General features: G+C 39.0%; 2 protein-coding genes across 7 annotated transcripts in view; one reads left to right on the forward strand and one right to left on the reverse strand.

Annotated features, from left to right (window-relative positions):
• Window positions 1-24,926, reverse strand: part of CCPG1 (cell cycle progression 1) — a 52,045-nt gene that overhangs the window by 22,252 nt on the left and 4,867 nt on the right. For 2 of the 6 annotated variants that reach the window (XM_066328465.1, XM_066328464.1), the window contains exons 3-11: window positions 21,564-21,678; window positions 21,004-21,083; window positions 20,582-20,789; window positions 19,487-19,582; window positions 16,290-16,547; window positions 15,890-15,901; window positions 13,226-13,347; window positions 10,787-12,198; window positions 8,888-9,619 (exon numbers count right to left, since the gene is read on the reverse strand). In XM_066328465.1, the coding sequence (XP_066184562.1) occupies window positions 9,442-9,619; window positions 10,787-12,198; window positions 13,226-13,347; window positions 15,890-15,901; window positions 16,290-16,547; window positions 19,487-19,582; window positions 20,582-20,789; window positions 21,004-21,083; window positions 21,564-21,678 (2,481 nt within the window). In that variant the 3' untranslated portion in view covers window positions 8,888-9,441. Of the gene's footprint in view, window positions 1-8,887; window positions 9,620-10,786; window positions 12,199-13,225; window positions 13,348-15,889; window positions 15,902-16,289; window positions 16,548-19,486; window positions 19,583-20,581; window positions 20,790-21,003; window positions 21,084-21,563; window positions 21,679-24,926 lie in introns of those variants that run through there. The other 4 variants (XM_066328467.1, XM_066328469.1, XM_066328466.1 and 1 more) reach the window with 4 other exon arrangements.
• Window positions 1,028-8,899, forward strand: PIGB (phosphatidylinositol glycan anchor biosynthesis class B; the record flags this gene model as incomplete). Its single annotated transcript, XM_066328020.1, has 12 exons — window positions 1,028-1,127; window positions 1,207-1,330; window positions 1,524-1,644; window positions 2,271-2,375; window positions 2,519-2,649; window positions 3,245-3,385; window positions 3,792-3,843; window positions 4,255-4,466; window positions 5,707-5,771; window positions 6,698-6,908; window positions 7,655-7,835; window positions 8,411-8,899. Coding segments are annotated over 12 exons (1,575 nt in total), but the record flags the coding sequence as incomplete, so codon positions are not given.

The raw sequence follows: 24,926 nt of genomic DNA on the forward strand, positions 1-24,926 counted from the left end.
TTGAAGTCTTGACATATCTACTGATTTGGTTTCCCCAAGACTCAATTCTGTTCTATCAGACTAATCCACACCTAGTCCAAGAGCCATACTGTCTTCCTGAGCTACACATTGAGGCTTTTCTCCAAGTACAACCCATTTTTCAGGCAGATTAATCTGTTTTACATCCATTATAGCTCACTGTCAGGAATGAAATGAGCACATGTGGTACGGGTGTGTATGTACATATGGCCAGGTCTGATATAAGCTAAGGATACCAAAGTTTGGTGCCGTTCCCTTCTCAGCCATTTCCACAACTGCTTTCCCAACTGAGCTGACGTATTAAAAACTGAAACCATGAGAAACAGAGAAAAATGGTATTTATCACTTTAAGGATCAAATCAGAGGTAATCCAGCAAAACCCATGAAGTGTAACCCACAAAGCAGCAGCTTTCTTTTTCGAGTGTCCTGATGTTATTTAAACTCGGATGTGAAAGAGACCTTCAGACATTCAGAATGTCGTACACGATTCAACATTCACGTCCCAAAGTCTGGCACCAAACCCGGGCAGGGGCTGCGGCTCCAGCAGGCGGGCGGCTCCAGGCGGGGCCGGCGGCAGAGGCGGCTGGGGCGGGACGGTCCCGGCAGGTGACGGCGGCTCCGGGCGCTTCCATCGCGCCCGACGGGCGAGGGCCCGGGAACGGCGCCGCTCGACTCCCTCAGGGCCTCTTCTCGGGCGCGGCGTCCGGCGGCGGCGCGGCGGGCCCGTGCGGGGCGGCGGGCGGCTGGAAGAGCGGCCCGTAGATGTAGAGCCCGCTGGCCACGCCGAGCGCCACGGCCACGGCCAGGTGCTGCAGCGGCAGCCGCCCCCTCATGGCGGCAGGCGGCGCCGCCCCGCTCACGGACACGCGTGGGGCAGCGCGGCCCCGGCTCGGCGCCCTCACCTGACGGCGGCACACGGCGCGGCCCGGCCTCCCGCTCGCCGCAGGCACCGGACGGAAGTGGCGGCGCTGTCCCGCCCCCCGCGGCCGCGCATGCCCCGGGCGGGGGGAGCGGCCGGGAGCGGCGGATGCCGGGGGCCGTGCGGCTCCGCAAGCGGCGGTCGGTGCTGTACGGCTCGGCCCGCGGGGCCGCCGCGCAGCGAGGCGCCGGTAAGCGGGGCCGGGCCGGGCGGGGAGGGCCGGGGGCGGCCCTCGAGGGGCCCGTGACAGAGCAGCCTCGCCCCCGCAGGTGCGGCCGTGCCGCTGCTGGCGCTCGCCCTGGCCCTGCGGACCCTCAATTGCTTCCTCGTCCAGACCAGCTTCGTCCCGGACGAGTACTGGCAGTCGCTGGAGGTGGCGCATCGCATGGTCTTCAAATATCCTTCGCCTGCCGCGGTGCCCTGGGCGCTCTCCCCGCCCGGGCGCGGCTTTCCCCGGCAATAAGGGCTTGGCTTAAGCAGCAACAAACACCCCACCGCTCTGGCCCAAATGGACAGAAGGTCTCGACCTGGATGGTTCGGGTGAAGCTTTTCCTTTCAGTTGGTCGTGTTCTGTCCTTAATATTCATAATTATGGTTACCTGACTTGGGAATGGACAAGTAGCTTAAGGGGCTACTCGTACCCACTGATCTTTGCCAGCATGTACAAAGCCTTACAGCTGCTGGCTAAGGATCATGTTCAGCTGCTGGTGAGTATAATCGAAAAATGTGCGTCTGCTACTAAAATTCAGTTTTAAAGCATTGTATATAAGCACAGTGGATTTTTATCTCTGTCCAAGTAAAATGCAAAGCCTTGAGTCCGGCAGTTAGAGATGCGCGAGCACAGAGACCCCACTGACCTCCCATGGGGGCAGAACTCATTCCAGTCACAGCACTGATGCCTGCCACTGCAGAGGATTATTCTCGGCCTCCATCAATCCCTTGGACTTTCATACTGATTGTGTTTGCCACTACATCATAATTGCACAGCAGTTCAGTTTTCCAGAGTGTTTAGCAATGTATATTTGTACTCAACCCACAACAACTAACTAACAACAGCCCCTTTTGATTACTGTTGGAGTTGTAAAGCAGATAATTCTACTTTCCATCTCTGAACACATTCAGTTGAACAGTAGGCATTCTCTGTTTTGGCAGAGATACTACCCTTACCCGAGGACCTTACTATTTTATTTTTAAAATCATAAAAAGCTATAGAGCATATTCACCAATTCACTATTTTCATACTTGAACAGTCATTCACTAATTCAGTCCTCTCTTAAAACTTGGAATTTAACTTGGTTTGTTTGCAAGTACAGTTTTCTCTCTGCTTACACAGATCTGGGTCCCTAGACTTGCACAGGCAGTGCTGGCTGCTTTTGCTGATGTGAAGCTTTATTCATTAGTGCAACACCTTGAAAATTCAGAAACAGCAAAGTTTGTGGTGAGTCACAGCCTTTAAAAATTATGCATGTTAACAAACACTGGTTTTGCATTGTAAATAAGAGCAAAATGATACGTCACACCTTGAAGACTTACCACCTTCATTTGGTGAACTTATTTAAATGTGTTCATAATTATTTTCAGTTCTTCTGCCAACTCTGCTCCTGGTTTACATGGTATTCCTGTACCAGAACTCTAACAAACACCATGGAGACTATTCTTACCATTTTTGCTCTTTCCTACTATCCGATAAAAGGCTCCAAAATGGGGAACAGGTGAGAAACTTTCTCCTAACAGTACTGATAATTTTTGGTTTGGGATGACATCAATCTACTGATACTGTTTAAAATGCTAACTTTTTCCTTAACATCTCAGGCAACCAAAGTCCCCTCATTCATGTAGCAAGAGTTCTGTCTCACAGAAGGAACATTCTAGGATTTCCTCTAAATATTTTTTTTAAGATTATGTTATAGCTGGTATGTAAAATTAGCTATTCCCGTTTCCTTTTGCAAAGTGTGAATTTATGGGAAACTTTATTTTAAACTTTAAAAAACTGGAATATATAGTAACTTGGGAAAAGATAAAAAAGCTTTTGGGGTCAGATATAGGTGAATTTGTGGTCACAATTTTCTTTACCGCTTGCTATTTTAAAGTAGGTACCTCTAGTTAGCAACATCATTGTAACAATGCAATTCTAGAGTTGCAGCCTTCCAAGCAAAACAGAGTTATCTGCACTCAGAGAGTCAAAGTTGCCTGCAGTATGAAAAACTTTTGGCCAGAGACATGACAGTTGTTGAAATGTCACTGCCTGCAAAAGAATTGACCAGACCTTTTGATAAGCTGATAGGTTTTTATGTCTCTTCCTTCTAGTTCTAAGTATTTAGCTTTGGTGGCACTTGCAATTGTTATTCGTCCCACTGCTGTTATCCCATGGATACCTTTGGTCTTCAGTCATTTTTTGCAAGAACAGAGGAAAGCAGACCTTATCCTACACAACTGCATTCCAGTTGGGTAAGTTCTTTCTCAGTTTAAACTGTGACTGTGCACAGCTACATCTTAAGATTGGTTTTACCACTGCAAAGGCAGATAAGCCAAAAAACCTGGTATCATGTAAATAAAAAAGAGAACAAATAGAGTCCTTTTGCAAAAGTTTAAAGAAGGGGGATGTTTCCTTTAAACTGTTGTATGTGCTGCAAAAAAGGACCAGGAAAGATTTCATGATAGTGAGACATGAGCAGCATTCCACTTAATGTGGGATCGTGCCAAGGATACCAGGTGATGGCAAGCGGCCACTGTAAAATGGCCATGAGTATGGATACTCTCAAAAATGCTCAGAATCAGAGTTTTGACAGCTATCTGGAGAAGATACAAAAGCAATTCAGGCAATATCAGTGCAACAAACTTTCCATTTTTGCAGATTGGTCACAGTAGGAACCTCTTTAATAATTGACCGTGTGTTTTTTGGTGAGGTAAGCTGTTTTAAACTTGACTTATAAGAAGAAGGTTTGGGTTTAGTATTTTAGCTTTGATGGATATTTCAGACTTCTCTGACTTCTCTTGTTTCTGTGACAGTGTCTGGCCTATGATCTCTAAATATATCCTAAGCCACAAACCCTTGGACACTGACTGCTCAGGTATTTCAAATGATGGACTGCTACAAAAAATCAGTATGCTCAGTCCTCAATGGTTATCATCAAACTGCAAACTTACACACTTCTGCGATTAACTGCTAAATATAGAAGTCCATGCTGAGTCCATGAAAAAAACCAACCTGAAATAGGAGTGAAAATGTATTATATAGGGCCAGTGATGACTGTGTAATTCAATGTAGCTGTTGGGTTTGACTTTGGATTTGTGTTTAACTGCCCCCCATCTCCCAGTGGGTGCTGGTTCAGCTGAACTTCTTGAAATTCAACGTGCTGCAGAATTTGGGAACATTTTATGGCTCTCATCCTTGGCACTGGTACTTCACTCAGGGACTCCCAGTCGTCTTGGGTCCCCACCTGCCTTTCTTTATCCACGGCTGTGCTCTGGCACCAAGGAGGTGCCGCATCTTTCTACTGGCAGTGATCTGGACAGTGCTGGTGTACAGGTAATCTCTCCTGAGTGGAACTGCTGCCTCTCACTGGTTGTGTTCTTTGCAAAGCCCGGGTACTCTCCAAAACAAAGCAGCACAGTATTCAGGTTAAGTGACAGAAAACTTGAAACTCTTCAAACACTCCGAGAAATGCAGTCAGTTACAAAACTGGTTCTAGAATTTTGTGTAATACTGCGTCTTGTATTCTCACCAACACGTATCTTTAGAATTGGTTAGACCTTTAAAGAATAAAATAATTCATCATGAAATGCAATGGAAAATGAAATTTAAAAATCCCAAAACCAACACTCAATCACCCAGCAGGTGTTTAAGCAAAAATAGAACTAGTTAGAAAACTGAGTTCACTAGATGCCTGTTAATGAAAACACCATTTCATTTGATTCTTTAATACATCTCTGATAAGGTGAGATGTTCTTAGACCTCTAAAACTTACTCCATTCACAAGTTTACACACAGCTCTTAACTATCATAAGGCTGTATTTCTCAGTTTAAGCTCGGAAGTATAAGAAAAGGTAAGTTTTTTCTCAAGCATCAGAATTACCTGTAGATTAAACAGGAAAGACACTTTCAGACAAGAAAAAAATACCTTAAGTAAATAAATACTAAGCAATAAAGACTTTTATAGTATTGTAGTAATAGGCTACAGCAAACCAGTAGCAACACCAGAAATGCCATTTCTTCTTTCCAACTCAAAACTGGAAGTAGCTCTGTTGGAATTAGGACTTTTTTTTATCTCCTTAGTCTTGTAAAAACTTCTTAGATTCCCAAGACACAAGTGTTGCAGTAATCCCCAAAAAAGCCCAAAAAGTTGGCATGGGAAATTGTGTGGTGTTGTATTAGTTGTATTAGTGTTGACTGTTAGTTTGCTAGACACAAATGGGCACTTGAATCTTAGCTTTTCATCCACAGTATTTATTGTGTTTTATTGCAGGAAACAGATTGGTGAAGTACTAGCTAAATTACATCTAGTTGTCAAAGAATCAGACCACTTAATTCTAGTAGCCAGGAGTTTTTCCCAGTGCTTGGTTTAAACTGACCAGATAATCTTAATTTGAATGTACTTATTATGTTCTTCAAAAGTGACAGTTTGGATTTTTACTCTTAACTGTTTCAATACCAAAAGCTTCTTAATACTTGCATGTGCTCTTCCAGTCCTCTGTGCTCTAAAACACATTTTGTCAACAGAACTGAAGCATTTAACTTTCTCGATGTACTATTATATGTTTTATTACAGCACAATGAGCCATAAGGAGTTCAGGTTCATCTACCCAGTACTGCCATTCTGCATGATTTTTTGTGGTAAGCATTGGTTTCAAATGTCTTGCAACCTTACCTGGATATAATTTTTACCCAGAGAGAGACTGTTAGTCATCAATGTAGGTATTTGATAAAGGATTCTTAGAATTAGCCTAGCCTTTTCTTACAGGTAGTTAAAAAGAGAAAGAAAAAAGATGAGGAAGAGCAAGTGGCTGTAGCACAGATAAAGAATCCTTAGCATGGATAAAAGTATTCCTGCAAAAACATGACAATTGTTTCAGACTGGCTACAACATGAAGTTGGTGTCTGTGCCACGTTCATTATCTGTGCCATCTTCACCTAAGCTGTGGTTGTGAGAAAGGAGCTTCTGCAACCATCTCCCACCAGGAGAAATACCTTTTCCCATTCTTAACTCCTTCAAACAAAGTGGGGAAAAGGGGCAGCAATTGGAGGTGGGGAAGAAAAATGAAGGAGTATGCTCTTCCAAGGCCAGCAGCTCAGAAGTTAGTAACAATAAAGAAATGCTGTAGTTTTCAGCATTTTGGAGAAAAAGAATAGCCCAGCCATGCACATGTAGTTACCATTTATTCTGGCTCTACGTGGACTTGCATGAATCAGAGCACATCACTAAGTTGCCATGTATCATTCATCCAAACTACTGAATGGACTGTTTTTCACTACAAGAAATAGAATTAAAAGAGACAAAGCACTTGTTTTGAAATTGTATTTCTGTTTTTCAGGAGACAGGTGTGGGCTTAAGGTTTACTCTGTTAAATCCAAGAATTAGAAGAGCAAAGTCTAACCTTTGACTTTCCATTCAAAAGAGTGAAGAATCAAAGAAAACTGTATTAAAGTATCTCAAAGCAAAGTATTGTTATTGACTGAGTAATGGTTTGCCACTGTATTAGGGTACTTTACAAAAATGTGTGAATTGCTTATCTCCCAAACTTACTCAAATGTTTCTATAGGATATTCTTTGAAACACCTGAAGGCATGGAAGAAAACTGCAGCAAGTTTCCTGCTCTTATCTAATTTAGTCCCAGCCCTGTACACAGGCTTGGTTCACCAGCGAGGCACTCTGGATGTTATGAGTCACATCCAGCAGCTCTGCAATAACTCTCAGCAGTCACAAGCTTTTGTCTTCTTCCTGATGCCATGCCACTCTACTCCATTTTACAGGTATTTAAAAGCATTAACAGTGGACTACACTGAAATCCATACTCTTAATCAGAAATCTAGATTGCTTTTTTCCAAGGCTTAATATATTGAGACTGATAAATGTATACAGGAATACATTTGATTTTTTATAGTTAATAGAGTGAATAGGAGACATAAGCCAAATGCTTATACCACAGAATAAAATTCAGCATCTAAGCCTTACTCATTTTTGTGAAATAGCTTTGGATGAGGATATGCAGGGTACTTCATCAAGTATATTACACTTCTTCATTATGGTAACATTTGTAGCAAAACTGAACACTAATTATTACAATTAAAATGTATTAATTTTACTTCTGCTGCTAGGCACTAAAGAAATGTCATTACTACAGAGTGACTGAGGTCACTGCAAAAGGTTTGCAGTAGATCCTGGCAAATAAAAAAAATGTGAAAGCAGATATGAATAGTGAAGTTGATATGGAAAAGTACCTTTTTAAGAAACTGTTACACAAATGGTGTTTTTATTAAGATAAATGTATTTTCTCTATGTTAACTGCTAACAACACAGTCCCAGCAGTTTTGAGCTGAGTCTGCTTGTTCTAGTTTGCTTTCATATGAATATTGAAGGGAAGAAATTACTACTCTGAGGAAAAAAAAAATCATCCATTTTTGTTTTGACTGAGATACCGTTTAAAGTGATGAGTCATTTCAAATCTCTGATTCTGGTCAATTTATCATGAAATGTGTGTTTTTGTTTTTCTCCCTAGTCATGTTCACTGTCCTCTAAAAATGAGATTCCTTCAGTGTCCCCCAAACCTGACTGGCAGTGAGAGCTACATTGATGAAGCAGATGTGTTTTTCTCTAACCCACTTGGCTGGCTGAATAAGGAGTTTCACAATGACACACTATTACCCAGTCACTTGATCCTCTTCAATGTGCTAGAACAGGTATGGTAACTGCAAGATGAAACAAACTACTTCTCAGGATAAGTTACAAAATAAATTAGGGAAGACTTAGAGTTAATGTTTTTTTAAATTGTTGTCCACAGCTTATATTAAAATTGACCCCTCTAGTCCATAATAAGAGTATTGATATCATTCCACTGATATATATTTAATGTTCACATATGCCCTCTCCTCTGTGAGAATTCTACAGGCCACAAAGTAATGTTTCATGGAATTCTTCTCAATCCATGTTAAAACAAATGTGCCATCTGTTCCCAGAAGCTGCACTTTTGAGTAAGTAACAATGAAAAGCAAAAACACCTGCAGTCACAGTACCTTTTAACCTCTCAAATCTTTAATGAAGTCCATGCACTCAAACAATGGTGGCTGGTGAATATCCGCTCCAGACGGGATCAAACAGGATAGGTACTTCTTTTTCTAGCAGGCTTTCCTAAAATAAAGGATAAAGCTTCCCAGGGACAGTTGAACTTGATGGCTGTCAAGAGACTTTGGAACACTATTCTTATGCTCCCAGCTGTGTTTTCTTACTGTGGAAATTAATGTATGTTCATTTACAGGAAGTATCATCATTTCTTGCTGTAAGGGGCTATGAGAAAACAGCCACTGTCTTTCACACTCATGTACCTCAAGGACGAGTTGGAAGCTACATCTCCATCTACAGGAGAAAAACTGAAATGAATTCTCCCTGAAGATCAGTGTCTGGAGCTCAGACCTAACGAGATCAGTTTTGCATAGCAGTAGCTATGCTTAGACCTCCTACGGCAGAAAGGAGAGAGCAGTGAGTCTGAAACTGGGGAAGTCAAAGGGAAGTCCTGTGAGCAGCCAGTGGCTGCCTGCAAACACATAAACCTCCTCCTGAAGGCAGCTTCAGTAGCAGTAGGGCAGGGTGGGGTTGCTGACCTACCTTACAACACTAGAAAACATTGGGAAGACCAAAGTTACCATATGAATACTTATGCAATAAAATACAGACAAGACTGGACCATTTTTATAGGACTGTACAGCTATGCTAAGTTTCTTTTATAAATAAAGACTTTTACCCACAATGTCTCTTTTATTTTTCTTCTACAATATGCAGATATGCAAGACATTTCAAGTGTTTAAATCAGCACGCTGATTAGAATGCAGCACAGCAAATTCTTCACAATTCAACAGGCTCTTGAACCCCCCCCAAAGACAGGAAGCAAATATAAGGTTACAAAACACTAACAAATACATTACCACAATGTTGACCTATTTTTTGAAGGATGAGATGAAGTTAGTATATCAAACATTGCAGTTAGTAGTTGGTACATTATGCATGGCTCAAGCTTTAACTACACTAATGGAATGCAATTAAGCATTTTTTTCGTACACAGGTCATGGCATGCCTAGTTTCTGCAACAATACTGCTGGCACCCAAACTATCTTCACTTCCAAAGAACAGTTAAAGCAACGGTACAGAATATGCAAATTAGAAAGCCTGTTAACAAAAATGTGTAAAAATCAAATTATTCAGAAAAAAAACTTGCATCTTGCTGCTTTGTTGAAAAACAATTAGTTTCCAGAGAGTATGTGAATTTTAATCTTAATTTTTACAATAAATTACTCAATATTTTGGATCAAAGGGTAGTTGCCCCAATTCTATTTCAAGATTTGCCATGTGTCTTCCATTAGTGCGACCATGTTTATGCCATTTACCTTCTCTTTTATTACGCTGTTGGTACTTCTGAGCTTGTTTTTCATGTCTGGAATTTTCAGTTTGTGTAAAGGGTCTTTTAGGTCGACTGCAAGGAGTAAACAAAAGCTTATTACTACTAAAAGCATTTTGAAACACAATTACATTTTCAAGTACAGCTTTTAACATGCTGAGGTTCATTGGAAATAAAATTAGTAATAAGTAGTCCTTTGGCTTGTAAGAAAAATGGGGGAGGCATTTGTTTGTTTAAATCATCAGTAAGATGGTACATATAAAAGAAATGCTTCCTAAAAATAAAAATGCAGCTGATGTCACAAACTTCTCTGTAACAGTATCTAAAAGAATTTGGAATTGATTTTCTGCAGGCTGAAATTCTTACAAATTAGGTATTTAAATACCTATTTTTAAAAAAATAAAAAATAAAGTTAATTTCATAATAAATTAGGAAGATGAACTGTGAGTAAAATCATAAACCTTATGTGTTTGCCAAAACCACATTAACTGGGTAGCTGAAAATAGGACTATCACCCTCATGATTCTGTTTTCAATAGGAGAAAGTGCTACCTCACATAATATTTAGTGACCCCAAAGTAGTTAATAACTCAGACTTCCAGCTGCAGTAAAGTACACAAAATGATAAATAATACAAGTGTAAATCTGTAAAGCCCTGAGAACACCTTTAGATCCAGGAAAGGAATGCAGGAAACAATTGACACCAAGGGCCATTGTGGGCAAGTCTGAACAAAATGTAGCCAGGGTCAGGATCTGAAGTAAAGCCCGCTGTGTGAGGAGCTCTGCTCTGGGCATTCAGACTAACCCAGTATTACACTAACCTACAGGAGAGCAGTGAAATGTATCTGCCAGAACAGGACTCAGAGACACCACAAATATACTCAAAAACCTCAGTCAGCAAAGGACAAGGAAGGCCTAGTTAATGCTCCAAGACAGTTATCCATTCCATCAGATGGGCTATTCGAGGTGTTCTTCTAAAGAAATCCTGCTGGCAGTTACAGTTTTCTAAAGGACCCAGCAGAAACATCAGATGGTGCTATGTACACAATATAAAGTACTACAGATCCACTTTATATAACATCATCTAGTATTTCCACTTAGTCCTTCAGAAAGTCTCCTAGCATATGTGTGTGTGTATTTGTATACACACACCTGCTCAAAGATCATCCATTACAACAAGGGCATTAGTTGTCTTTACAAAAACCACTTTGTATTATCAAGTTCAGGAAAGATGGAAACAAACCTGGGTCCATACTGGGGTGAATTATCATAATGGAAGTAGTATCTGTAGACGTATTTGTCCAAATCCTCAAAAACCTTTTCATTATTACTTTGGTACTCCTTCATATCTTCCAGGTAATCCTTGACATCATTAACAAAATCAGTGAACAGCATCTGGTCGTGTATAAACAATCCATTGTGAAAAAACTTACTGATGAAATTTTCTAGTTCTCTCCAGTGATGAAAGTTATGTACAACTTGTTGCAAATACTTTCTCATTAGCCGATTAAATTCATCCACCCTGATGGGATCCGAAACTCTGTTAAAGAGACTAATGAATTCCTGATGAGCACATTCAAAAATGCCAGAGCAGCCCTTTAGGGCAAACTGATGCTTTCTGTTACAAAAATGATCATTGAGACATTTCTGGGAATCTGAATCTTTCTCAAATGTTGTAAAATGATGTTTCCTTCCATTTCTGGATTCTTTTGGCATGTGGGGTCCCCTGTAATGCATGTGCTTCAGATTCTCATAGGAGTTATGGTCTCGGTAAAAAGTTCGAGCTTTCTTGTTTGCCTCATATCTTTTATCGCTTGATGACTTCTCTTTCTCATCAAAGATGTTTTTTGTGGTATCTTTGAAGTGTCTGAATGTAGACTTCACAGAATCAGAGAATTTTTTCAAGTTTTCTTTCACTGCTTCTTTAGCCTGCTTAATCTTCTCTTTATGGTGTCTTACAAACTCTTTTGTGGAATTTTTCATAGCATCGAAAGTTTCTTTAACTGAACCAAAAAATGTCTCCTTTGATTTCTTCCTACTCTTATTTTGCCCTTTAGTGCCTTTCTTTTGTCCATTTTCATTAATTTCTTGTTTTTCAGATTGGTCTTTTGCTTCAACATACAGCTTCTCCCATAAGTCGGAGCGTTGTTGCTCAAAGTTTAGTTTTTTTTCTAGTTCTACCAGTCTTCCTCTCAGAGTTTCTATTTCTTGATTTTCTCTTAATGTCTCATCATCATCATCATTAACACTGTCAGGGGTTTGACGAGAACTCAACTGTTCCAGTTCTTTTTTCAGAGCTTCTGTAACATGACGTTCTTTGTCCAGTTCTCGCCTCAACATCTGTGCCTCTGCAAACAGTGTTTCCTTTTGCCTGAGAAAATTGCTGTTTCTTTGCTTTTCCTCTTCCAAATGCTCCCTTAGTTTCTGATTTTCTATTACAATAGATTCAGTGCTACTACCTTTATCTTCTAAGTTTCTAATTTGTTGTCTTAGCTTCCTTAATTCTTCCTGAAGTGAGGCCAAAGCTTTTTCTTCCTTCTCTAGAGATTCTCTTAAGTGCTGATTTTCTGCAGCAAGACTTTTTTTTTGAGAATCAAAGGATTTCTTCTGCACATCAGTAAAGGTCAAACACGTGGCAGGATCTCCCTTGAGTGACTTAAAAAAACCAAAAAGAAAACAAGCAGAAATACTACAATGAGAACTGTTACAATTTTATCTCGAAAGATGAAAAACCAACGTAGCCCAAACAGAGCTTACTTGTAATTTTGGATGCAGTGAAACATGCTTAGCAAGATGCAAAAATAGAGGTGGTTTGTTTATCTCAGTTGGGTTTGTTTATCACACACTTTCTTGGCAACAAAGAGCATGTGAGAAACTCCCCCAGCCAGCCAGAGGTCATCACCCCTCACTTGTATTGGTTTAACTAGCTGAAGGATAGGCAGCTGGGTACATGAACCCTAACATCTTAAAAAGAAATCAAAATGTGCATGTTTGCTGTTCAGCAAACTGGATTTACAGATTACAAAAATAAATTAGCAGAAGCATAGACATTTAGCTGTTGGGGCAGAAAGTTCACAAACTGATTTTGAACCAAATCTGTTGCTGAAAATACCTGTTTGTGTAACTATATACTAACACAAAAGGAGCTCCCCAGTCTGTTGGCATCATTCACAAACTCTAGAACATACTGAATTATGTACAAATGCTGCTAACAGACACATAAAAGAAAAGCTAAAAATACCCCAGACTCCCTAATCTTCTCTCTGGATGATGCAACAGTAAAAACCAGAAGTTCGGCTTATGTATTTAAAAAATTATTAACTATTGATAATTTAGAAAGCAAATTCACAAAACCTGTAGGTTCAACATGTTTTTACAACCATTTTCTACTTCAGCTGTCCCCATTACTAACAACCTGGCATTGTATCACAGGGAAACAGTGTCTCTGTGTCCAGATAACTCCCAGGCTACAGACATAAAACCCCGCATTGTTTAAACACATTCTGAGAGCAAATTCAATCAACATAAATCTTTGTCAAGAATTCAGGGGAAAGTTCTCTGAAAGAACTTAGTAAAGACAAAAAAATGTGTTGGATTTGTGTGAGAAATTCATTTTACTTTGTGTCATACACACACATAATGACAGAATTATGCAATGACTTCCAGCTAAGCTCATACCTACCCCCGCTTTGTGGTGCACTTGATCTCCTTGCTCTTGTTGGCACTGGTAAAGGTCATCTTTCATATCTTTTAATTCACGTGTCTTTGTCACCAGCTGCTGCTGTTTCTGGATCTGCACTGTACCTACAAAGATAAAAAATTTATTTTGATATACTGACTTAGAGTAAGCAGTTAGAGGAACAGAGGAACTTAAACACTATCTTCATTCTCTCTGCCAATTCAAAAGCATTCTTACCTTGTCATTACAGCCCTGTCCTTACCAGTAACTGTTTATCTGTAGCAAAAATTGTTTCTTTCAATGATAAACAATTTCTCAGATGCAAAAATTTGCTTCTACACTGTTTTCTTTCATCAATAACAAAAAAAAGGAATTTTGGAGCACTACATAGAAGTTAGATCCAAACAAAAAAAATTATGCAGGAAAGAGTATTTGTGACTTCTCTGTAATTTTTTTAGTAACATGCAAGTCAACCAGGATAAAACAGTGACTCTTGGTCCAGGTATTATCCACTTCAGAACAACAACCTTGACTGTTAATTGAATTACATTAATAAGAGGGTATTAGCACAGTATTTAAATTTTCATGCAGAAATACAATTATTACACACTGCTCACAAAGCAGCAAGTATCGCAGGCCCTGTCTTGTCATTATCCATAAGCAAAGGCTGCAGAGTAAGCAATTGTCCTGTCACAATTGTCAAACAAAGGCTGACACACCCTGGTTTTCAGAAAAATTATCTTTGCTGCACTAACCACCAAATTTTTGTCAAGAACAACTTCTTGACTGGTACTTCCTCACCTAACACATGTTCTCTAAATCCTAACACAGATGTAGTTTTTATATATTTGCTTTCAAGACTCTCTTGAATTGACTCTAGAGAGGAAGGCAACAACAATTTTTAGGTATTTCTTTCAAAACCAGTGCAGCATATTCAGAGCTCTGCTTCTGTATTTAAAGACAGGGGGAGACATATTGTTAAACAGAAGAAATACTGTAAGTACACTTGCACTGATTAATGCTTTCTGCTCTCCTAATTTATATCTATTGTCAAGTGTGACCTTAAAAAAAGACTGTTATATTAAATCAAGTAGAATTATAATAGTTCAGTCTACAGCAATGATTTTAAGTCTGCAGAGTCCTAGTAAACACTTCTTGGCAGGACAGATCCTTTTATAAATGAATTTAAGTATACTGACAAAAATTTAGTTTTAATATTTATCTTTTATAGATACTTTTGAGGAAGTCCATAGATCCTAACAATCTAAAGCCTGCATCTGAAAAATCATCATTTAGTGTAAAGGGTTCATGTTAGGTAGAAGCTGAATTACAGAAAAACACTTAAAGCTCTCCTTCTCTCCTTATCAAAAATCCTATTTTAGGTACAGTAAACAAAAATGACATTTAGCAGCACAGAAAATGAACATATTGAGGTGCCATTCCTCAGTAATTGGTTTGTGTTTCCAGCTGGTACTCTAAGTCACAGTATCCTTCAGATTCTTTAAGTAACCAATCCAAATCCCTAGCATTATAGCTATAGTCCCCCTTGCAGTTTCTGGTTAAAGACAAAAATTAAATATCTGAATGTCTATAAGGAGACATTTTTCTAGCAAGGACTTTCTACCTAATTTAAGCTTCACCTGTTACTGAAAAGTTTGCCCTCTTTCAGTTTTCCTTCCTAGAGCATTATAAAACTAGTTAACTCAGTTTAATACTGATTAGGATACAGTCATTGATAAAATCTAACCCTAGTTGCTTTCTATATCTCTAGAAGTCTTAAGGGGGTCCTGGAGCTCTACCTAAAAGGAAAACACTATCCTGATATTGACCCAAAAAAAGAAAAGTAATTTTATAAAAAGTTACCCTTTCCAATCCTCTTACATGACAATTAGCCTAACATTAGAAGAGTGCTGTGGGAAACATTCATTCCAAGCTGAACCACAAAAATACACAGTAGTCCTTTAGGGAGATGGACTTCTCTCTGCAAGTTTGTGTTGATAAAAAAAAAACCCAAACCTAAAAACAGGAAGATAGAACCAGGACTTTATTTCCTTTCTAGTGATAGAAAGATAAGTTATCATATAACCATGAAGAACTTTCACCTGAAGAAACAAAAACTGAAGCCACACAGAATTGCCTTCTTTCTGCTGAAAATGCTGCCATCACTGTCATCAGTGATGACAATTTTTATTTAGAAGTACAGATTCAATGAACGAACAAGTGAATTCTTTTAAAAATGCATTACCCTGAATCCACATTCAAAGTGTATTTTTCATCCATAGATCTCCAAGTTCTTTAAAAGGATAGTATTCATCATTGACATCAAACTAAACACAGTGAAGTGATTACCAACGAATCTCAAGTTCCCACCACAAGCACTATCAGAGACTGGTCACTGTGCTCCTCTATGCCTCTAACATGCCAATGTTCACCAACCAATTCTCACACCAGTTATTACTACCTGCTGTACCTGCTACACAAAATGTGTTTGTATGATTGGATTAGTTATACATGGGATTATAGCAATTTCTGAGACTTGATTTTTTATTTTCATAATGTAAGTACACATACATAGGTGGATGTGTGTGTACACATAGACACACACGGTTCAAACAGTAAATCTGAATGCAAGCACAGCATCCACAGTACATCACTCAAGGCTCTTACCTTCAGGTTTACCTAAGAATAAAAAAAAATGGGGATCGAGTGAAGAATAATAAAAATCTCAAAAGAAGCACCAAAATTTAAATCCCTAGCAATTAGTCAACACCAAATCCAAAGAGAATGTATCTTCCACCTCCAACTGAATCACGTGTCTTTTCAGACAGGCATATCTTCATATAAAACTAGAGCTACTCAGGAAAAAATCACTATTTACCTTATTACTATACGAAGGAGTGTTATTACATACAGTTGCACTGCTGAAGGACATCCCTGTATTACCAATAAAGCGGCAGCTGCTTTCTCTCATTTTTGGGTTCAGGTTGTTAGCCGAGGATAAGAAAACCACGGCAGTCACAATAAACCAGCATTTGCTAGGCAAGACGCGGACCTTCCCTGAACTCACCGTAGAAGTGTCCGAAGCCCATGCTGATGGCGATGACCAGCGCCAGGACGATGCACCTGTTGAGGCCGCTGCCGAAGTGGCGCTGGTGCTGCTCGTGGCGGGGCGGCTCCGGCGGCGCCTCGGCCGGGCTCGGCCCCTCGGGCTCGCAGCCCGACACCCCGCGCCTCCTGGGCCGCCGCTTGCGCAGCGCCGGGCTGCTCTGCCCGCTGCTGTCATCGCTGCTCGACTCGGCAGCGCTGGCCTGCGACGCTGGAAACACTGCAAAGCAACGCACAGCGCTGGTTAAAACGCCTTCAATACCAAGGGCAAACTGAGCGTCCAGAGCCATCACGTTTATGCAAAATAGATGCGGCGTTTATCTTTGAGGACGTTAACGAAACAAAATTAAAATCCTAATGATGTAGTTTGTGATGGAAATTATGCAAGGAATGTGTGCTCTCCAAAGTTAATTTGTTGGTTTTTTTCAACTGAATGACAGAGAATCGAGAAATCATCAGTAAAAAGTTGTATGGCGCTTCCCCATTCCTTATCATTCACTCATTACAAAGTGTTTCAGCCAATCCTGTCTCCTAAAGCATCTACGTGGACTGCCTCTGCAAATTCCTGTGAGGTAGAAAGACTAAGAATTCAGTTTTCCTTCCCTTGCAGCTATTAAAACTGAAATACTTAATAATGAAAGAGCAATATAAAGGCTTGCTAAAAGAAGGCCTCCTAGAAGGCAGACATGGTTTTGTTCCGTACTCTCAAAAAACTTTTTGTGATCTGCATGCAACTGCAGACAAAATTCCAATAAAGCTCCATTAATGTAGCTATTAGAAATATTCAAAATCAAGATACAAATTTATTTAAATATGCAATTTTGTTTATCTTAATATCTACCATATACTATCTGTTAACACTTTTACCCACCTTTCAAAAATGCCATTTTTAACCACTACTGCACAGGAAAAAAAAACACTCAAGTATTTTTCTGTTTGTTCTTTCCCAACACTCTGCTATTACCTGACTGAAGTTTTGGTAAATTGGACAAGATTTGCGATAAGAACAAATTCTAACCCTAAAAAAATAACTTTCATAGAACTTTTGCAAAATTATACTTATTATATCATTTGTATGTTCATGTTTCAATGGCCCAAAAGTCACATATTCTAACCAGGAGAATAACAACAGAGCTGTAATTGCTTGCTTCCATTTGTACAAATGTTTGCTACTGGAAATAGATTTATATAATCCAGTATATAAGTGATTTAATCTCCCTCCTTTAAAAGCCTATCTTTTGGTAAATATCCAGGGCAAGCAGTAGTAGGGTGGAAAAGTAGCTTTTAAGTATCTACGTTCTGTACCTAATTCACATGTCTGCAATAAATTGAATGGGATCAGTGAAGTCTCCAGACATGACAAAGTGCTCCTGCTTGGACACTAATTTTGCTGCTCACAATCACACAACACTAATGTCCCTCCTAGAAATTATGTCATTAGTCAAAATGTAAAAATACAAATATAGAGAGACTGTCCTTGAACAGTTCACAACAGAAAAATCATTTGTTTGAGCAAAGCCATGCACACATCACTGAACAGACAAGAATGCCAAGCAGTGCTAACTATTATCTATAAAATGCATTACCACTTAAGATTCTTCACTTAAAATAAATTACAACTTGATAGAAGTGATTGTGTCCAGCCCAGAAAAGATTATTAATTAGTATCTGGAACACTTCTAATTTCTAAGTCCATGGACAAGCAACATGACAGATTATGAAAGACAACTTCCTCCCTTAATAAAAAACCCCATTTTAGTAAATAAGTCAAACCAGACCAACCAAGCAGACTCTGCAATAAAGACAAATCACTTAAACAGTGACTCAGACATGCAGACACTTAAATGAATTTATATAGCTTAGTAGAGCAGGACACTATTTTAGATTCAGTCATTTAAACAGATGCACTCTTCCCAATCCTGGAAAACAAAGGCAAACATTCAGAATGCATTCTTAGAATGCAGAGGTCAGACATTATAAAGAAATATACAAGACAAACTTAGTAAAGTTAGGTGCCATTCTTGCTCCTCTGTGGGGGTTTTTAGGGTTTTTCAACAACCAAGGAAGCTTACACATATGGAATACAAAAGTGGTTAAGGAGTCACTAAGTGGTGAAGCTGCTTCTAGGAAAATGGGAAAATTCTTTGATACGCACTGGACAGCAAAGAATAGGAAAGGAGAAAAAAAAGACAATCAGAAAGAAAAATGCTGTAAGACACTTAAAGCCATTCATAAGCACTTGCTGGCAAGTTGTCAACAGCAATTACACTTCCAGGCAAGAAAGACACTGCCTTACAGCTGCTGTTGGAGTTCAGTACAAAGCTGTGCTCTAACAGTACCAGGATGGAGAGGACTACAATTGAAACAAAGTGTGACCACAACAGCAGTCCAAAATCCTAGTTTCTACTGTGACTTTGAAGTGTCAGATCTACATCAGAAATCAGATTAAGTCAGTTGACTTTCCTGCACAGACACAGCTCAGATAGAGCTCACTTCTGCTGGCTCAATGTCACTCAAGAAGCAGTATTAAAACATTTCTGTCTGCACAATGAAGACAGCCTAAACAGGAATTGGTTGGCAAAAAAGAAGTGGCAGAAAATCCTTGTAGGACACTTCAGTATCTACATTAGGAAGACTCTGAGGCTCATCCTTTTCCAAGACAAAAGAACACTCAACAGGAAGTGAATGGCAAAGATTTCTGTCACCACTTTTTGTCCCTGCTAAAACTTCAGCATCTAAAATAACTGCAAAATACTCCTGACATTTTCTGCAATACTTGATCACTTGAATGTACAGCACTAAAAGTCATGCTGAAATCAGCTTAAAGTTAGAAGGAATAAATTCTTTTTGCCAGTCACACGTAGGCTTGGAATCCAACAAGAACTCTCCATTTAAACAATCAAGCACACACATTAAAATCTTTTACAAACCTTACTGATGTCTGCTCCAAACCTACGTGCAAGGTTAACATCTTTTTAAAGAAGCACATGAGACACTGACAGCTTAGCCAAGTTCTTCAGTGAGGATTGGCTTTCAGCATCTGTCTAGAATATGGCTACTACAAGATCAAGTCAGATTGCTATCAGAAATGGTAAGAACACTCCATGCAAGCCATAAGCAATCAGCTTTGCAGAAGCTGATCAAATTTAATCACACCACCTTGGAAAGGAAGACTGCGAGATACATGCTCTTTCACCTCATTTCCCCATCCCCTTACACAATCAGGAATCTTCCACAGCTTCTCCAGCCAACTGACTTTTGTGTACAAAAACATAGAGGAGGAAAAAAAAAAGCACTTTTAGAACTCATCTCTAAAAGAAAAAAAACAAAGTCAACTAAATCGTAACTTAAAAATTAAGCCAGATTCCCCAAACAACTTAAAGAAGGTGACAGCTTTGTTACAAATCTTCACTGGTTATAATTAGATGCCAATCTGTCACTTTCTGCTTCCAGTGGATACTATACAGATATACAAACATTTAATAATGCTGTATCCTATTCTAAGATAAAATAATATTTTAGGTAAAATCCTGCTTATGTAATAAACTTAATTTGAAAGATAAAGATCAGCAATACAAAGGTGTCATAGAGAACAAAGAGAACAGAAAAGATTTCAAACAAACAGCCAAAAAGAATAATAGGGGAAGAGTAGAGAACTACAGAAGAGCAACAAAACATGAAGTTTTTTGTTTGGATTTGTTGGGGTTTTGTTTGTTGCTCTTCATTGGAGAAATATTCATCTCCTTCCTCCTGATTATAAAGCACTGCTTATTTCAGCCAAGCACTGGGAGTATCTTAAATATATAAATACACACTACATAGCTATGAGGGTGGTACAAAGTTTTCATAGTCATACTGCTTAGTCCTCATGGCACCAAAAAGTGTCTCCCACTTGCTAGTCATTCATACCAACTCTATATAAAGCCCAAAACATTGCCAAGAGAAAACCTACAATTATTCCATGAACTAAAAGTAATTTTAATTCTGCAAGATATGCTACAAATTAACTTTCTATTTAAAATAGTGAACACTTAATGAGAGAGAGTGTTTAAAAAAAAAAAAAGATTGCAGACATACACTTAGACAAAATTGTAGAGAGCACCTAGAGTGTTTCTAGAGACTGATATGTACTCAACAAGACCATTATTTTTTCCTCTCTCTACAAAAAGGGGGTCTCTAACCAAAGACTGGTTTGGGGTTTTTTTTCCTAGTGGTATTTTTGCATACAGTTGCATAGGACTGTATTGCTCTTACCAGTTTCTACATGGGAAAATGCATATTGACTGCTAGAGGAGGAACCCATGTTAAAATCCTCTGAACTCTGAGCTTCTTCACCATCAGCTGGAGCTTCCTCCTGACTCTGAGTTTCTTCTGGTTTTGGAGCTTCAAGGGTAACAATGTCAGAATCATCGCTAATAGTTCCAATGCAGGACACATCATCAGGAACTTTTTCTTTATTTCCCTAGAGAAAGGGACAATGTGAGAATTATTCACACACATAAAATCCAAAATAATTCAAACAAATTAAAAAAAGAAAAAAAACCAACCAAGAATTGTTGGAATTTTAGGAAAGGAAAAACTTGTGTCTTTATTTTAATGCCTTGAAAACATTTTTTGCCATTGACAGATGGGGCTTACAGAAGCTTCTGAATAATGTAATCTGTAATGAAATTTACCTCTGGAACTGTCTGAGTTTCCTCAATACCAGATAGAGTATTATCTACTGCTGGGATCTCTTCATCATTGTTGCACTGAGCTATAATAATAAAAAGAGGAAATAAACAAGCACACGAACATGGGATTAAAAGCAACAACCACAAATTATGCCCACACCCACATAATACTAAAATACAGCGTCACAATGTCATTTTTAGGAGTACAAGTATTGATGGTTACTTCCAAATTATTCTTATTTGATCTATGACATTAATAGGGAATACTTCTTTTATCACTAACACTTCTATAAACTATCTTTCAGCAACACCAGTGCACGCTATCTTATAAACACATCTAAAGTACAAATAAAATCAAAGACATTCTACTAATTTCACATTGCTTCAGGAAAAAATATTTTCATAAAGTTGATGACTGAATATTTTTCATAACACTGGTGAAGCAAATACCCTGATAGAGGCCCACAAAGTACATAAAAATCTATTGAAAATACTAATTTTGTGCCAATGCTACAACAAATATTGACCTGTTTCATCAAACTGCTCCTCTTTTAATATCTTACCTTGCAAATCAATTGCCTGCTCCTCTTCTTGCAAAGAAACATATTCTTCTGAAACAAATTCAGGATTATCATTCGTGCTTCCATTTTCAGAGGTCACTGTCTCTATGTCAGAACCCTGAAGGTGAAGAGTTTGAATGGAAATTACAGTTACTGGGGTTTCCAGTAATAAAGTAGGAAAAAAAAGGGTTACAAAGAAAATAGAATATTAGTAAGAGAAACAAAAAAACTGAGCCTTTAAAACTGAAGACAACTTTGAGCTAAGAAAAGCAAGTGAAATACCAAATAATTAACTACAGTGAAACAAGTGTTAATTTGTAATACTCGTAACTAAGGTTAAAAAAAGTAAGATGAGGACAATTCTAGCGGGGAAAATGACAGCAATTTAGGCATTAATTAACAACTACACTGAGTATTTTAAATAATTATTTTATTGTCTTTATTAGACCTATTTATAAAATGGAATTTAGAGAAACAGAGGAGGTTTTGAATATGGGATCTGATTCTTGCTCCCAGGTCCATCTATTTTATGCAAATACACACACCCTCCCATCCCAAAAATAGACCTTTCAAGCATACAACACGAGTTCTGATAAATACTACTACCAGGAAAAACTATGTATAATTTTACTCCATCTCAATTCCTGCCACAAATTTTGAAAGGCTGCTTACATAGTACATCTCTGACACCTCAAAACCAAATATTTATACAAACTCTATATTAGATTTCTGTCTTTAATCCAGAAAGGAGCCTTCATTATTAATCTGCTGCCAGTGAGCAACACCAGAGCACAACAGGAACTGCAAATAAAAAACACCAGGAGACTGCAGGGTACTAAAGGCAAGCATTATGCTTGACAATTCCAAATATTTAATCTTTATATTGTAGTTTTTGTTGAAAAGTACTGATGAGACACCAGTAAGGCTATTAGCAAACCACAAAGATGCAAAACATAACTGAAAAACACTAAGTGACTCTGATCCATAAATAAGTTGAGCTGTTTTTGTAAACAGAGATAGTTATTTTTGCAACAGCAGGTGTGAAATTACAGTAGCAGCATTACTTCCAGATCAGTTTCCCTGGATGTCTCATGTCAGGACTCAAGCAAACATGTATGCTTTTGTTTTTAGGGAGACTGTGCTTCAGGAAGATTAGACACCTCAAAAAGAATTGCATAAGGTACATTCTATGATCATGTTACAAAATTATGTTTCTTTGTAAACGGCTTCAAACATTACCTGCTCCCGTCAGCTTAAATACTTAGTATCTTTTTAAACACTTTGTATCTAAACCTTCTATCTTCTTCCTTCTGACTACAGAAGTATCACAATGCTGATTTGATGTGTTTTGCAGAAATTCAGCTCTCATTTACAAGTAATTTACTATAATCTGAGTGAAATCTCAGGAAAAAAATTATGAAGTTATTTGGGGTTTTGGGGTTGGTTGGGTTTTATAGATAGGTATACAGGTTTATTATGTGGTAATTGTTCTCTGGTGTGATAGAACCACTACATTAATTTCTTAAATTGTGAATAATAAGAAGAACATTTCAGTTGGCTCAGGCTCCACAAGAAGAAAAACATCAGGAGTATTGCTTAAGAGAGATTACAATTTTAGCTAAAAACCCAAGAAAACAGGCTAGTTAGGTACATGGTAAGCCATCCTTTTCTTAAAAGCACACAGTCAAATGTGAATGCTTGAACTCTCTGATACACTTCATCTGATGCTGGACCTTGAGAGCAAAGAGGTCAAGAGAAGATATTGTCACCTTCCTACACTCCTACACAAAATTAGCAAGTCCTTTCTTAGGAGCAGTCCATCAAAGCACAGCACTGCTTCTCTGTCCAAAGCCACCCTCAGCCCAGCACACACAGCTGTCAGCTCCCTGCAGCCACAGCCTGGACAATAGGCAATTCTTGCCCCTCAACTCACTGTAAAACATATCCAGAAAAAACATATTCCACTGTGTCATCATCAGTATAGGTTACAACAGTATGTGAGAAAATAATACTACAGTACTCCAAATTTGTCTAACCTGTAGTTCTACCTCTGCCCTAAATATCCAAATCAACTCACTGCAGTTTATGGAACTCCACGTTCCCCTCCCTGGGTACCAGCTGTGTGAAAGGTACCTGGCCATCACATCCATTCCACTTTTTTCATGCTCAGATTCAAAGCTGTCCTGCAAGAAAAATGCTAAAAATGGCAGCTCTCAAACACCAATGTTTCCCCATTTTTATTTCACTGACTCAGGGATGAGTAACTGGGAACACAAAATCTCCATGTCACAGAAACTTGTTTTGCTTTGGCTAGACAAATCCCAGCCATCCTACAGTCTTGTGTTATGTTAACTTATTTAGACTGCATAATTCATTTGCAGTTACAGTGTAAAATAACCATCCCAAGAATGAAAATAAAGTCTGCAGAGATTAATAACTCAACTGCTGAACTCAGCCTCTAAAATCTTTCACTTTTATCTGAACTCTGTGAGTCCAGCAGCCTGCACACTCTTGTAGCCCACTTGGCCTTGAGGAATGGAGTGCATGAATTTTCTGTTTCTTTTGGTGGCAAGATTCCCAACCTGCCATCAAGCCCAAAACAAGGAAAAGAAGTTTTAACCACCTCTGAAATATCACTTTGCTGCCAACAGAAATGAAAGCATCACAGAACTGTCCAAACATGAGTGTGATCACAAGTTTGTAACAGCTCAGTTCTGAGTTACCCATTTTCATTATAATCTGCAGAACAGTGTGCAGTGAAGGACAGCTGATCACCATGCAAGATCTTCAGCCATTTTTTCCTACTTTCCTCTTCTGAATGAAACACCTCAACTACTGGTCCTGAAAATTTCTTGCCCTGAGATTGAGGCAGGCAACAAGTAGATGCAGGCAATACCTGTCATTCCAGGAAAACTGTCAACTCATCTGTCCTAAGGATCCTGGCTCAATGGCCTCCTCAGTTTACAAGACAATGCTAAATACTTAAGAACCAAACCAAACAAGTGAACCAACCCACCCATCCTGCACTCACACATCAGCCAAGATCTGAAGAGATACAACAATCCTCAGGACTGAAGGAGGAAAGGATACTGGATACCCACTCTACCAGGAAGGGCTACTCTGAGCAACTCAGGCTTGCCTTGTGCCCTGTGGGAAGGGAAGATAAAACACTCTTATCTACATTCATGTGTCTACACCTGAGCAGGTGTTGAAGGCACCGTTTCAATCACCACAGTCAGTGCAGTCATTTGATCAAACCTAAGTGCTGACCTTGACATAAGACTCCTGCTCTCCAGACTCCACTGACAGCACTGATTTCACCCACACAACGCAAACTTTGAAACCAACATCAGATCCAGACACCTG

This window comes from Sylvia atricapilla, chromosome 13 (genome assembly GCF_009819655.1).
Source record: "Sylvia atricapilla isolate bSylAtr1 chromosome 13, bSylAtr1.pri, whole genome shotgun sequence".
In the NCBI taxonomy this organism is placed as follows: Eukaryota; Metazoa; Chordata; class Aves; order Passeriformes; family Sylviidae; genus Sylvia; species Sylvia atricapilla.